This window comes from Pseudorasbora parva, chromosome 2 (assembly GCF_024679245.1).
Source record: "Pseudorasbora parva isolate DD20220531a chromosome 2, ASM2467924v1, whole genome shotgun sequence".
Lineage (NCBI taxonomy): Eukaryota > Metazoa > Chordata > Actinopteri > Cypriniformes > Gobionidae > Pseudorasbora > Pseudorasbora parva.
In genome coordinates, this window is record NC_090173.1 from 38,380,850 (window position 1) to 38,397,007 (window position 16,158).

General features: G+C 37.8%; 1 protein-coding gene across 3 annotated transcripts in view; it reads right to left on the minus strand.

Moving 5' to 3' along the window:
- Positions 1–16,158, minus strand: part of arhgap23a (Rho GTPase activating protein 23a) — an 80,268-nt gene that overhangs the window by 63,206 nt on the left and 904 nt on the right. Inside the window, exon 1 of one of the 3 annotated variants that reach the window (XM_067419291.1) lies at positions 6,413–6,540. The exons of the other annotated variants lie outside the window; for them this stretch is intronic. Coding sequence (XP_067275392.1) covers positions 6,413–6,466 — 54 coding nt within the window. The 5' untranslated portion in view covers positions 6,467–6,540. Of the gene's footprint in view, positions 1–6,412; positions 6,541–16,158 lie in introns of those variants that run through there. 3 annotated transcript variants of the gene reach the window in all.

A 16,158-nucleotide genomic window follows, 5' to 3' on the forward strand; every position in this document is an offset into this window, starting at 1 on the left:
CTCGCTCCAACCAATCACGTTTTGGCGAGTGCTACTGTATATCTATATAATCAGATAACAGCCATGTCGTGCTGACCAGAGCAATAGAGCTCTCAATAGTTCCAAACAACTCCACGCTGTCAATCTGTTTAAATAGGATTAAGCAAGATAGACAGCATTTTCACTATATTTGCAGCAATTTCTGGCAAATATTAACTCAATATGTGCATTGACTTCACCAAGGCTTTACAGTAGCATTTTATTCTGGGGAGAGATAAAGAAGAGACAACGTTAATCTTCATTTTGGTCACGAGAGTACAACATATGATTTTACAGCGTTGAGTGTTGTAGCCAATCACGTGCATTTCTAGTGAAAATAATAACCAACGAATCATATGTTTAATTTACCGTGAATGAGAATCCTCTCAGTATCGATCAAAACAAGTTTCATATAGTCTGTAAATGCTGAATTAATTTTAGTACAAGTTTTTACACGAATCTTCCCACTATCTACAAATCCTCTCATCATAACAAACAGCACAGACATGATTTAAATAAAGATTTATCTTGAAGTAGTCAGAAATTTGGTTTTTCATTAGACTTTGTAATGTTCCCTACAATTAGCCTATATATTTAACATACCAGTACAAAAAAGTAACAAAAAGTGTTTTTATAGTGGTATAAATTTGATTAGCTATAAAAATTCATTCAAAATTAAAAAAAAAAGCTAATGAGCCAATAAGTATTCCTCTTCTGCCATCTACGCCATAGTGTTTTATTTTTATTTTCAATGTTATTAACGTCCTAATGTTATTTTGATACTCGAAGCATACACAACAGGTGTCAACCTGTTAATAATCATTCCATACTAAAGTAATGATGGTAGAATATACATAATTTACCCAAGCAAGGAATTTTAAATGGTTATTTAAAAAAAACAGGGCAACCAATTTATTCAACTCTATATATTCAGGCGCTAAGAGACGTTATTCCTTGAATGAATATAAACGCATTTGACAGTAAGATCTCAAAGAATCTAAAAACTGTTGAAATGACAGATAGCATCTGGATATAATAGTTTTAGCAGTGATCCCACGTCATCTAACAGCAGTTAGAGTCTGACGATCTATTGTATAACAATATACATCAATTCTAATGTGCTTCATAACATACACCTTTTATCAATATTCTCAAAATATGCATTTATTTCATCAATTTTCCAGCGAGTGCACTTGAGATAGCCTACAGTGAAATGAATGAGTGAAATGAATGGTGTTTAAAGGGGGGTTGATACACTCAGTTTCAGTCAATCTCATGTCAATCTTGAGTACCTATAGAGTTGTATTGCATCCTTCATATCTCAGAAAAGTCTTTAGTTTTATTATATTTATAAAAGAAATATAGGCTATGTGATAATGACGAGCGCGCACAAAGCGGTGACGTCCTCAAGCGTGGAGAAACCCATCGCTATCAATCTCAGCTAATAGATATACGATCCAGAATCATTCGGAAGCTGAAATAAATTGAACAGGAGAAACAGCAACAGCAGGACGTCCGTCTCTGTGGTATGTACTGTATTTAGTGGCCTGTCAACATTTGTGTGTGTTTACTCTCGGTTTATGAGGACATGATTCGGTTTATGGACTATCGTATGCGACTAAACCGTAGCAGTAGCAAGCAAAACGGGTTTGCACGTCATACGTTATACATAGAACAACAATAGAGTAACCGTTAGCGCATTTGAATGACGATGCACGCAATCGTGTCGTTTACTGATGTTTACTCGCGTGGCGATAGCCAACAGCACAGACATTTGAAGCAGTTTTACTCACCGGCTGCTTCCAAAGCAGGGCCGAATCTTTATCGCTGGGACGGCTCCGTCAAAAACACACTTCTTTGGTATGATTTGGTGAAGTCCTGTGACAGCAGTGACCGTGGAGATTCACTTTGCGACGCGACTGAAGTGATGTTGTGAAACTTCCCGTCATTTCTGCGTTCAAATGCAGCGCTGCCTTCCCGGAATGCTGTGCTGAAGCGTTGAAGTCGCTTGATGTCACCCAAAGGAATAAAGTGGAGCGCGGCGCGGAGTGTTTATGGGCGTGCGTTTCCTCTCACGCTCTAGTCACGCGCGCGCACCCTACCGGGAGAAGAGCCCGTATGACCCATACAAGGACCTTCCGCTCTGTCGACGTCAAGCCGACCCATACTCGGAAAAAACTCGCCGAAACTTGTGAGAAACCGGAAGGAGTATTTTTGACACAGAAATACTCCATCAAACGTCCAACATTAGTTTTTGAAACTTTGTCTATGTTTAGGATGGGAATCCAAGTCTTTAACAGTGTAAAAAACTCAGTATGCATGAAACAGCATTTCACCCCCCCTTTAATGCTGGAATTATTGGTCGCTCCGCTTTAGTGACACGCGCTTTGCATTCCTCAGTTTCTATGGAAGTGTCCTAACCACAGATCTATATAGATTTATATAGAGTTATATAGAAATATAGAGTTAGATCAGTGGTCGTAACTCTGTTTTTCAGCGGCACTGGCCAAAACATGATTGGCTGAATTTTTTACTCATTTTGTATTTGTCGCAATGTCAGTAGTATATGAAAATAATAATGTTTACTCATTCTATGTATTACCTGGACTGGGAAATTCACAACAAACGTCAACAAAAGTCAACTGGGTGAAGTGTTTTGCTTTTCAAAGCTCCAGGGCTTTTTGTGAAAACTTCACCTCCGCATTTTTGCATTCCTGCCCACATACAGTCGGATCGGCAGAGGGTTATTAACAGAACAGTTATTGTAAGGGAAGGTTTATCACTGAAACCAGTATCAAACATGTCATCTCTTTAAACAGTATTACGGTAAAAATGAAACACTATGGCAACATTTTTTTACCTGTACGTAAAGGTGTTTTGCTTTTTTTTCTTAAAGTGATCGGGTTGATGTGCACGTTTATATATAAAGCTTCTGGCTGGATTTAATCATTTGACTACACAAATATACAGTTTCCCTGCTGTTGTTGCAGCATACTAACCATTCTCTATTTCTTTGTTTTTAAAAAGCATAAAAGGTTGATTTGTAAGTAGGACTGTGGTTAAGATGGGTACTGCAGTCCAAATTCAAAATATTGAAGTGAGTTGTTTCCCCCTCCTTCTCCTCCTCAGGCTCATGCAGGTTGCCAGCTTGAGTACACGAAAGAGGAGTGAGCACAATTGACAATGAAAGCCACACTGTAAGTTGATTTATCCGAGTTTTAATATGCTCTCATTCATATTTTTAGATGGATGCTGAGGCCTTTTTAGGTCGGATAGAATCTGCAATCTCTGACCCAGTTTGTTTGCTGGCTTCCACGTTGTTTTGCTCTACTTCACAGATGATGAGTGGAGAGAGAATTTTAGAATGAAGGGACACTCATTTATGACACCGTATTCAAAAAGAAGAACAGCTCATTCCGCCCTTCATACCTCATTACGCTGTTTCTACGTCACTGAACAATTTTTCAATCTGATCAAGTGTTTATCAAGTGTTTCCAATCGAGATATGTCCTCTTGATCGGATAACAAAAGGAATAAACCCTCCCTCATAATATGACTGAAATTTTAATCAGATCTGGCCAATGCATTCCGAATGACGTGGTTACGTGTGACTTTTTTTTATTCGGATTGCGCTACTAGTCCGATTGCAATCGTATTATTAGGGTCCATGGCGCAGCTGCTGTGTTTTGGTAGTCATCCAGTTTGAAATGTTGACTACAAACACATATGTTTTTCAGATTTTCCTGCACAGCGTAACTCAGTCCCACAAAATGTTTACTCTATCATTTTTCTATGCCCGGGAACAATACAAGTCAACACCATTATGACTATAAGTTTGCTTAGAGTAATTGTAAACTCAAGCATGACTGTATTTGACTCTATCAAAAGCAGACTGGTGGGAGTGGCCTTGGATGGCAACATGCCCAGTGCATTATGGGTGTTGAGGTTTGCCTACCTATTTGGCAAAAGTGAAGGTTTTTTCCTTTGTTTTCTCTAATAAGGTAGCACCGTTTTCTACCGCACAGCTAATGGAGAAGCTCATTTTGCCAGCAGTGAAGTACTCCTTTAAAGGGCACAATAGTTAAAGTGAAGAACAGCACATGTGGTTACTCTGATAGGACATGTGTGAACTTGAGTACAACTGTATGTCCATTAAAAATCACTGTGACACTAAAATGGCTCAAAAAAGGGAAGTTCACTTGGTGACTTGATATTTTGTAATCTAATGCAATGACATTCCGACATTTTTAAGTGTTTAAAACTTTTAGAGCAAAACAAATCAAGATCTCTTTACTAATACCACAGAGCTCTAAAAACACTTTTGACTCGCAAACACCAGCGGCAGTGTGGTAATCTTTACTATGGTAGTCTTAAGATAAGACATAAAACAGACATGCTGATTCAGCTCTGTTGCAAATGGTGCACAAAAAACATTTAGTCTTGATGACTATATATACGCATGCATATTTCTTTCTTTCCTCATTTCACATCAAAAGGGTCCAATAAAGGGGAAGAGGAAAACCGCTAACTGTAAAACAAGAATTATGACAAAGAAAAGATCTGAGACATACAGTAAAGCTATTGCTCCGGGTGATGCTGTAATGTGCTGGTACACACCCATACACACATGGACAACATACACACACACACACACACACACAGTTATTTTTTTGTGAATTGTGGGGATTTTGCATAGGTATAATGGATGTTACACTGTACACTGAACATTCTATTCCCCTACACTGCCCCTGCCCCTGCCCCTGCCCCTAAACCTACCCTTCACAGGAAACATTCTGCATTTTTACATTTTCCAAAAAAAAAAACAAAAAAAAAAAAACATAATTTAGTATGTTTATGAATCCATTTACATTTTGCTGGCCGCTGGCTACCTACAATGTAGGTGATCTCAGGTTTATATTACTTTGGGGACACAACGGCTAGTTGGTCTCCACAATGTAATATAAACAAGCACACACACACACACACACACACACACACACACACACACACACAAAAGGACTCATGCAATAAACTCCTAACTTAAAGAAAGACGTGTAATAGCATTTTTCACCATTACATTACTATTTCCCACTATTATTTCACTTTGCACTATTTATGTCCACGGTGTCTATCCCTGCAGTATATCTTATTTTCCATTCTATATTTATGTCCTAGTCATGTTGTATGAATGCCTTTGTTTGTTTATGTTCAAATGAATATATTTTTTATTCTAATTTACAGTGTCTATATTTTGAAATTATCTGTTATTTATTTACACTGTTTACATTGTTTATTGTTATCCTGCTAATTCTGAAGAGCTACTAAACATGATGCGTTGTTCCTTTTAACAATGACAATACAGATCTATCTATCTATCTATCTATCTATCTATCTATCTATCTATCTATCTATCTATCTATCTATCGCCTTCTTAGACACAAATGTTGAGAAATAAACTAGACAATTCATTTATTGTTATAAAATGTGTTGTAGTCAAGTCAAGTATAAATAAAAACAATAGACTATATTATTTGATGCTATGAAATAAATAAATAATTTAGTATAAATAAATAGTTTAATAGTTTAATAAATAAATAGTTTCACTAATATCAGATCTACAGATAAACGCATTTACATGATCTTTAAGAAATCATTTATTAGAATAAAAAGTATGTTATGACAATGTAGTTAGACCTAAATTATTCTTCATTCTCAAGAGCGAAACAGATCCAAAAAGGAAAATGTTCTAATGCTACATTTAACTGTGCAAAATATTGCAGACCTGTTACATATTGAACATAATTAAAAAGTGATTATTCATATAAAATATAAAAACTGCCTGTATCATATAGGCTACATAGGGTAAAGAAAGCAGGCTCTGTAATTCCGTTGATCATTTTCACCTACAAAAAATAAAATAAAAAATAATCCACAGAAAACATGAAACATCACCAGACTGATGATTTGATTGTTAAATCATGTTCCGATACGTTAAAAACGTGTGCAGTGATTGATTGACAGGCAGTGCAGCTGAATCCCGAGCTCACAGTGGCATTGACAACAACAACAATGTGCGAGTGATGTTAAAGTACGACCATTTCAGTCGTAGGCTACATCACGGTTAATACGTGCTTCGTAGCCTACACTATTAAAGGATACACTGCGATTATTAACCCAAGCTGGCAGTTAAAAGGAGTTTCTGTAGGAATAGCGGTCTCATCTGTTTGTACACATTGTATCCACGCTACTTAATCCTCTTAGGATATCGTGCTCTCTGATTAATACAACACTGTTTAACACACAGAATGATGTTTAACTCGAATTTACGCAAACATTTGCCGAGCATCATATGCTCAGCGCGTTTCGTTTTAGTGAGGAAAAGTCTTGCACTTACTTCGTTTTCTGGATACGGAGGTATTCCAACAAGGCAAAATGCAACTCCATTCATTGGACAGCTTAACTTGTTTTGCAGGGGGGATACGTTACCGAGAGGGGGATACGGGGGGGTCGCGATTAAAATATCTATACAAGAAGTATGCTATGAGCGATTTATCTTAAACCGTGGCGTTCACCTATCCAGTTTTCTTCCGTCCACTCGTCTCTTTCCCGTTGTTTGCCCGCAGTGCCCTCCCTTTTCCCTCGCCCCGATGCAAATCCGTTCAGTTCTTCCACCGGCCTGTCCCACTACAGCGCGAGCTTTAATCTGCGTGGTGGGTTGTAACGAGCAGTGCGGCGCTCCCTCTGGCGGCAGCACGCGGGCATTACAAAACACGACGCCTTGCTTTTGCGTTCGGAAACTATGACGTAGCAGGACGCGTGACGGGCGCCAGAGCGCGGCGCGTTCAAGGCCATGAAAACAAAGCCCTCTTTGTAACCAGATAAAAAGATAGACGGGAACGAAAAGACATAACAGAAAAAAGGAAAGGTGAGTAAATTATGAGTGCGTAGAGCTAGAGAGAGATAGCCTACAACTGCTTATATCTCTGAACAACAAAAATGACTAGCCAGTAAAAAATAACCTAGTTATGATCAGATGATATCATGATATAAAATGATTGACCCTATTTACTACTCATACTCCATTAATATTCGTATGTAAAACCCACATTAAATACATTTTGTATAATGATATTACCATGATGTGCTTTTTTGAAAGATTGCAATTTTCATCTGTTGTTTAACCCTGTTTAAATAAGGTATTTCAAAGAATATCAAGGAAAAACTGGTACATGCCCAAAACTTCTGTCCAAATATTACACAACTTTCTTTTTAGTTCTTTACTCAGTCACCATCTCATTCAAATTTACAAACATTTGTAAATAACAATATATCATATAACAACTAAATTGATTCTGCATATCAGATTATCTGTATTAAAAAGATTCTCACAACAAGATTTTAAACCATTTTGAGATATGCAGAAAACATTCAACATGGTACATTACTTTATTAGTGTATATTCTGAATAATACTATTGTAATGTTGCTAGATGACTGATTACTGGAGAAAAAAATTATGGTAAAAACATTTTTTTTTATCTGAAATAGTGACGATTATGAGTCGTGCTGGGAGGGAAATGGGAGCTGGAGAAGTCAGAGGTTACAGATTGGGAACTCTACCCAAAGCAAACTGCAGAATGTGACGATTAAACACACAGGCGCTTCAGTCTAGAGCTCTGCAGGTCACGCTGTGGTCATGACAGATCAATCAATGAGATGCAGGCAAACAGACGAGCAAATGTAGTATTGATTTAAAGGTCGCTGCTTTAAGCCGGTCGTTTTACCACAGAAAAATACAATGCCGGATTTAGAGTCTTTCTGAGAAACAGTGAATACAAACAGCTCAAAAAAGCTTTCATGTTTGTGTTTTTCGGTTTTGATTTCTTTGGACGAACTCAATCAGCTGACTTTCTTTGGTATGTTAGTTGGCTTTGCGGGAAGACTTGGGTGTGAAATGACTATCCAGCAAATATACAGTAGGATGTCGACTCAAGCTGGCTCATTGTTATTGACCGACCGGAGGCACATTGACAAAGCTGCCTGGAGACATGGCAAACAGTAACAGTAAAGTCACTTCTTTGCTTACTTAGATCAAGTTAAGAAACTGTGCAGTGGAGTATGTTAGGTCACAGCAGGCCAAAGACAAAGAAACAACCTTTCTTTTGTACACTTTCTTGTTGATTAAATCAAACTGTGCTGAATTGGAGAGTCCGGGAGCTCTGGAAAGCTTTAGACTATCAGCCAGCACCTTAAAGTTTCTCGTCCTCAGGGCACTGAGAAACACACTGCTAGTGCTGCAGAAAACACAGAGAACGTGGCACCGGGCCCTACCGCTGACTCTTCACTGCTTCAGCCCATGTGGCTGTCATTAGAGAGACAGAAAGAAAAAGAGGGAGGCTTTTGCAATACTGTAAGCTCGTTGTGTGTGTTTCTTCAACGCATAAATCAAACAAAGCAGATGTTTAGCTGATTTTGTGTGCAGGCAACTTTTGAGGGCATTAATGGTCCTAATAACGGCAAAAGTAATTATGTATGATCATATAGTTAACCCAAATTAAAAATCTCTCATTATTTACCCTAGATTTATTTGTTTACTTTATGCCTAGAATAAAGTGAGTCAGACAGACTACATTTATAATATTTATATACTTTTTTCTCTCTCATTTTTAGAGCTTGTCATTGTATGGCAAGAGGATTTTGGTTTTGAAAAATATGAGTGCATAAATGACAAGCGAGTAAATATGGCAGAATTATAATTTGTGACATTTGATATTTCTTTAATGTATACGCTAGCATTCAAAAGTTAGGTGTCAGTAAGATTTTTTATTTGATTTTTTTTATTTACAATTACATATTTGTACTAACCCCAAACGTTTCAGCGGTAGTGTATGCAATGCAGTGCATCTGTGTGTTGCACTGACAAATGAATTCTTAACTTTAATGTGTATGTGTCCGTGCCTGTGTGAGACAGTGGGTTTAACTCAGAATACCTTCCGGCGCTCATTATGATTTGAGATGATCCAAAGACCATCTAGAGCTTCAAAGGAAAAACCTCTGACCATCTGTTCAGTCACATGATCAGTGACACTGATTTAATTGGAGACCAATCTTATTCATTTTACATCATTAGCTGTGTCTCATTTTGAAGGCTGCATCCTCCGGAGGTCACATTTGTCAGCCCCCTACATCATAAAGTATGCCTTATTTCAGAACAGTAACGTTACAAGAGACCGTTATTCCTAGTAAAGCATAAACTGCTGTAATTTATTAATGCCTGGAATTCAGTGGTCAGTTTATTTACAGGGATAGTTCTTCACCTAAAAATGAAAATGATCCCATGATGTACTCACCATCAACCCATAGTTATATGACTTTCTTTTTTCATATGAACACAATCTGGGTTATATAAAAAAATATCCTGGTTCTTCCAAACTTTATAATGGTAGTGAACGGCGACCCTAATTTTGAAGTCCAAAAAAAATGCATCCATCCATCAAGCACTACATTCTATATCATACATCACGTCAGGGTTACTCTTTTGGAAGTCAACTTGCGTAGGCCATCTGCCGGAAGCTAATTATTTTAGTTTATAAGGATTTAAATATGTGTATTTTACAAAAAAAACAATCCCTTCACTTCAGAAGACTTTTATTAAACCTCTGGAGTCGTATGGATTACTTTTATGATGGATAGATTCAATTTTTTGGACTTAGGACCGCCATTCACTACCAATATAAAAGAAAGAGCCGGGATATTTTTTAATGTAACTCTGATTGTGTTTGGCTGAAAGAAAAGTCATATACACCTAGGATGGCTTGAGAGTGAGTAAATTATTGGATTTATTTTCCTTTTGGGGTGAATTGTGATGTATGCGACCACCGGAGGATGCAGCCTTCAAAATGTGAGACAGCTCATGTTTCTTTGTTTATACTTTTCGAAAACAATTCCAAAGTTTTTTGTTCATTTCTCAGCTTTTAAAATGATCCAATTATCAATCAAATCAAACTCAGATGGTTGAACCCCACTGTACGTGTCTAGGGCAGAAGGGGGAAGGAGTCACAGAGTTCATGACCCCATGTTTTCTGTTGCTCCTACAACCTGTCGTAAATCTATGTTTCTCGATCTCTTCAGTCATGAAGCGTTGTGCTTTGTTGTGGAAGACTGGTACATTTTTGCTTTGTTTTACAAATGACCAGACTTCAGAATGAAAGAAACATACTAAATCAGACAATTACTTACTCGACTCGGACTTAGAATAAAAACATAATTATTCAGCTGTTGACTACTTGCTATAAATATTTAATGTATTTCGAGGCCCCTTTAGAAAGCTATGTATATATAGATATGCAGCAGAAACATCTGTGATACTCTGCCAAATTATCCCTGGAGGAAAGAAGAGCGCACTAAAAGGTAAAAATAACTGAAGTAAGAGGAAATGCTCTGAATGGAACTGTATTGTGTTACATGTACTACCATTTTCTCTATTTATGAGCTGTTATGAGGATACTGAGGCACTTTTTGGTCACCGAGACCATCTCATAGTGCTTGTAAAAGGCTAACGTCCTGTTTCCTCATATGTCATGGTGCATAGCATACATACCACTATTTCCTTTCTCCTTTACATCACTTCCTCCTGGCTAAAGGTGAGGACCCTTCTGTCTGACCCCTATACTCTTAAAAATGCTGGGTTAAAAACAACCCAAGTTGGGCTGAAAATGGACAAACCCAGAAATTGGGTTGTTTGAATGACACCATTCACTGGGTTAAAACAACCCAATTTCTGGGTTTGTCCATTTTCAACACAACTTTGGTTGTTTTTAACCTAGCATTTTTTAGAGTGTACATGTTCACAAATGTTCACACATGCACAGACATATGAATACATAGTACAATGTTTTTGAAATTTTTATGTACTATTTCAGCACAGAAAAATACATATAAAAAATATGGGAAAAAAACATTCTTGTATATAAGTTAATGTCAAAGTTCATTGTAAATTCCATGGGCTGCTTCAAAATGGCATTAACATCTGAAATGTCTCTGCATAAAACCTAATATCCTGTTTGATCCAACCGCCCATCAGAACGGCCCCAGGCATTGCTTTAAAACAAGCTGACTCTGTTAAACACATTACGATCTGGAAAGAGCATAATCTGTAAAACATATCTCTGAAGTACACCAGTTTCTTCAAAGCCAGCCAGCATGCCCCATTTAAGAGCAATAGTTTTGCCCCATAACCTCCCTTATAATTCACTACAACTAAAACAATGTTTGCATTATAAATCCATCCATAATGTTAGTTTGCTAATATGAGGCCGTTTTGTGCTGCCATGTGGAAACAGTCCAGATTAAGCAGTGAAACATCTGCCTTGGTGAGCACAAGCCCTCAGCCATCTGCCCACTAACTGCAGAGTGGAATGAATTTCCCTCCAAATATAATCCATAATCCATGTAATCTAACCAGTATGATATCAAACCTAAAAATACATAAATAAATGGCAGCGGCAGAGTATTAAAGAGGTTTTGGTTGGGAAAGGGTGGAGAAGAGAGCGATTGAATGCACAAGATGAAGAAAATATGAATGAGACAGAGATGAACGAGTGCAAGATTGCCTCCCAAGCTCTCTTGCTCTCACTCATAAATGCAATTCAGGGCAGGTGGACAGTGATGAAGTAACAGGTCTTAGCTCCAGGCCTCCAGCTGTATAACATCAATAGCTTCTCAGACATCAGCAGAGAAAACAGGCACATCCAGAGCTCTTTTGTGCTGGTTTTAGTCTTGCAGTGAGCCTCCATGATGGCCTAGAGGTTGTCCCTCTTGAAAGAGTCAATTGGTTACTTCGAATGGAAACTTATTTTATTAAGTGTCTGATTGCTGATCTACAATGATTTAATGCTGATATTGCTGTCGCATCTGCAGTTTTCTGTGATCCTTTCAATACACTGCAGTACAGTATCTCAGATTCCTGTGTACATCTGTAGTCATTCCCTAGACACATTATAAATGGCTCTTGGACAGATTGATGAAAACGAATCTCATGTAAGATGCAGAGCAGGACGGGGAGAAAAAAGTTTTGTTTGTTTAAAAAGGATGTATCTGCAACCCATTTTACTTCCATGGTGTGACAAGTTTCCTTTATTCCAGTATTTTCCATTTCTTCGGTCAAGCTCAAAGAGAGCTTATACTCATCTGTGTTTGTGCATTGGGATTTTTTCAGCAGGTTACATTGATACTCCAGTAGATGGTGTAATTCACAGAACAAATATATATCAGGACTTGATTGTATCCATTAAGGCCTACTGTATATACACATTTTTTCTCGCTTTCCGTGCCATCTCATCTCACACAGTTGAGTGCACAAGCCTTTCAAAGTATACTTCTTTGGCCGTGAGCATGGAAAGATACATCCGGCGCGTGCACTTTCGGTCTTGTAGACTCACAATGGCTGCTGTGTGCGTGTGTCCGTAAAGTCCACGAGACCGTCCAGTGTCCCATTTGTCTTTTTAATTTCTAGAGGGTGCTCATGAGTGCCTAGTATGTAACGCCACTTTGAATATCGGGAAGAAGTCCGCATCAGTGTGGGCTTGGAAAAACCTAGGCTTTTGAAACCTAAAATGACAAATGGGACACTCTACACTACAGTCTCTTGGACTTAACGGACACGTGCACACGGCAGCCACTGTAAGTCCATAAGACCGTAAGTGCATATGAAGTGCACCATTTGGGACTGGGCTTTTGTTTTTCAAGCCTCAAGTCACTCGCACATTTGCTGTTGTGTGTGCGGTCACAAAAAAATGGGCTGAATGGGCTGTAGGGTGTGCAGACGTCCTGATGACGAAAATTATGTCACACAGACAGTGCACAGATTTGGATGGTCTAAGTATACTTTGGGATTCAGGATTTGGTTTGATTGTCACAAGTGTGCCTTCCACCAGAAAAGATCAGAGTAGCTAGCTGGGCATAAAAGATTAGAGAAATGAAGCTGAAATAAGGGGACTTGTGACTTCAAAATAGTCTGAAGTTAGCAAATACTTGTCTAGACTGTTATCTGTGTGTTAGCTGTTAAGCTGCATTGCTCTAATGCAAAGCAGTGTATACGATTACTCCTGTCTGATTTTAAGCAGTGATACCTCAAATAAAAAATACAAAAAGGAATGTAATTTCAGAGGTGGAGCAAAGTTATTTTGTTGCACATATTAAATACAAAACGGATTTGATTGAAAACCAACATGTTATAACTATAGTCTCACTTATTACAGGAACAATCTTTATGGACCAACCTGAAAATGAGTGTTTTTGGGATACAAACTCACACCAGCCTGGATCTCTGAAGTCGACATGAAGCGTAAGTTCCAATAGTCTTTTCTTTCCTATTGTGATGAGTGAAACCCCAAAAAAATAGGCTGGGACTTTTTTTTTGTTCGTTTTTTTGGTCCGCCAGGGAGTGTATCGTCGGATGGTGTTGGTTTAGAATTGCTGTGATGTCATGTGAGTGACAGGTTGTCCCACCCAGACAACAGGGAGAGGACGCTTTTTTCATTTGAAATTGTGATGGCATATACATTTTAAAAGGATAATATTGTGCGCAGATAACAATTTGATTTGTCAATTTGTATTTCATGGTGACTTTAACCACTACACCCTGATCCCCTTGAGCACACTGCCATCATGAGCCAAGTGCCAACTGTCTCTTTCTGCATTACTGACCAAAATTGCACCAGTTTTGGCTTGTGGGCCTGTTTCATACATGCATGCATACATGCTATTGTAATATAACATAGCTTTTGACAAAGTCAAGAGAATAAAGAGCTGCAGCAGATTAGAAGGAATTAGCGGGTTGAACGCAGTTTGCACTTATGTTCACAGAGTCAGCTACTGTTACTGTCTTATAGTCATTCCATACCTCTGATCAATGAGACGACCTTCACACACACACACACACACACACACACACACACACACACACACACACACACACACACACACACACACACACACACACTCACACTCACACTCACACTCACACTCTCTCTCTTTCTCTCTCTCACTCACTCACACACTTACTCTGAACTGTATCATAGTGTAGGAAAAATGTCAAGTATTTGAAGTGTTTAGCTTTTACCTTTCAGCCACTAGTAGCTTTATACACACCAACATCAATAGCAAAGATGGGTGTTACTTTTCTTTTTTTTTGGAATTGGAAGTATTGATCTACAGCTGCTCTTAGTGATCTGTTGTTTGGCTAGCTAGGCATTGGCCTGCTGGCATTTTTCCATGACAATGCAAAAACAAATTTGGAGGTTGGGTCAGGTCCCTGTCCCGTAGTGGCCTGTCTCTGCTCATAACAGCCTCTTGTTCCTCTCATAACCCTGATCCCACTGCCATCATTATGTGAGTGGCCGCCCAGATACTTCTGAATGTCAAACACTATAAATCAATGGGGCAAATACGAATCTAAGATATTATTCCAAACGTCTGCACCACACATATACATTTAACTAAGGGTATGTTTACGTGACACCAATATCTTTTTATGCGTTTGGCAGTTCATTTATATGACAACAGCGTTTTAAACAGGTTTCTAAGTGCAAGGTTTTGAAAACGATATCTTCACTGTCTCAAACATAAAATCGTGAATTTGTGAAAACAGTGACATCATGCACATTCATATTACATGTTCGCAAGGGCGTTTCTTGAGAAAGTGACATTGGCAACTACTGGCCGGGCATGCATAATGCAGGCTTTTCAGTCATTTTCGCAGATCTGTGTGAACGGGGATCGCTTTGACAGCGTTGACATCTGTTGTAAATTGTTGTATTCAAACACACATTAATCTATTTCTCACGCCCAGAGCTCAAAATGCTCCTAGCTTATTCATACAAACCACTGATGTCTATATCTATTAGGTGTTTATTTTAAGTATAGTCTTAATATGAAGATCAACATTATATATTCCAGTGAGTCGCTATTTTTCATGTGTAATGTTTTCACATGACCTCATATTAACTCAATAATATCACACACACACATTTACACATGCAGTTTAATGTTTCTAATGTTTAAACGACTGTCCCTATTGTATGGAGATGACATCACCTGGTTGACGTAAGGCCCATGCAACACGCGGCTGAGGACGTGCAGTTTTCTCCTCTGAATGAGTACATGAATAATTCATCACAGGAGAGCGGGAAAAATGGCATGCGACCCGTTTAAAGAGAAGGAACGGTTGTTTAGAAAATATTTAGCTAAATACCATTCAATCATAGCCCAAATACAAACAAAATACTATCTCATGGTGTCTCTGTTTTCACACACTGCTGTCCCAATGGAGTAAGACTATTGAGAGCATGACCAGCCCAGGGTTCATCATCCTTGTTTCTCTTTAGTGTCACTGCATGGTAAGCATCAGCTGAAAAGAAATGCATACCTTCCCATCTGACTATGTAATGGATATATATATGTATATATATTTAACTTTACATTTTTTTAGATGATTTATATTAAAAAATTATATAAATAATTTATATATACAGTCAAACAAAAAATTATTCAGACACCTACAACATTTTCTCACATTACAGTTTATTCGCTATAATTTAGAAAATGAAATGCAAAGAATTAAACTGTCAGAACAAATTCATCTTGATAACGTTAGATAACTTTCATAGAAAGGGGTGTAATTGATAACAATCAACTAATCAGCTGTCAGCTGTTAAATTTAATTACACAATTAGATAATACAAATGTAGGTCAACCAATGATCAAGCAATGCTTTATTTTGTTCAGTCTGTGGTGTAAAAGGTCACATTAGCAATTAAAGAAAAAAAACAATTAAGCAAAACATGATAGGTCAAAGGATAATTTTGCTGAAATTTTGAATAATTTTGCTGCCAAATTTTTAGTAATTTTACTGGCAGTCCACTGTGTGAAGAATTTTTAACTTTACAGTTAACTTTAGTTTGCAATCCTCACTTACATAAATTAACTAGTGTCTTGCACCCACTAGTAAAAAAATATATCTGGTGTCTGAATAATTTTTGGTTGGACTGTAAATATAAAAAAAATCTTAAATATATACATGCATGTGTGTGTACTTATATATACATAATAATTACACACAGTATATATATATTAGTACATT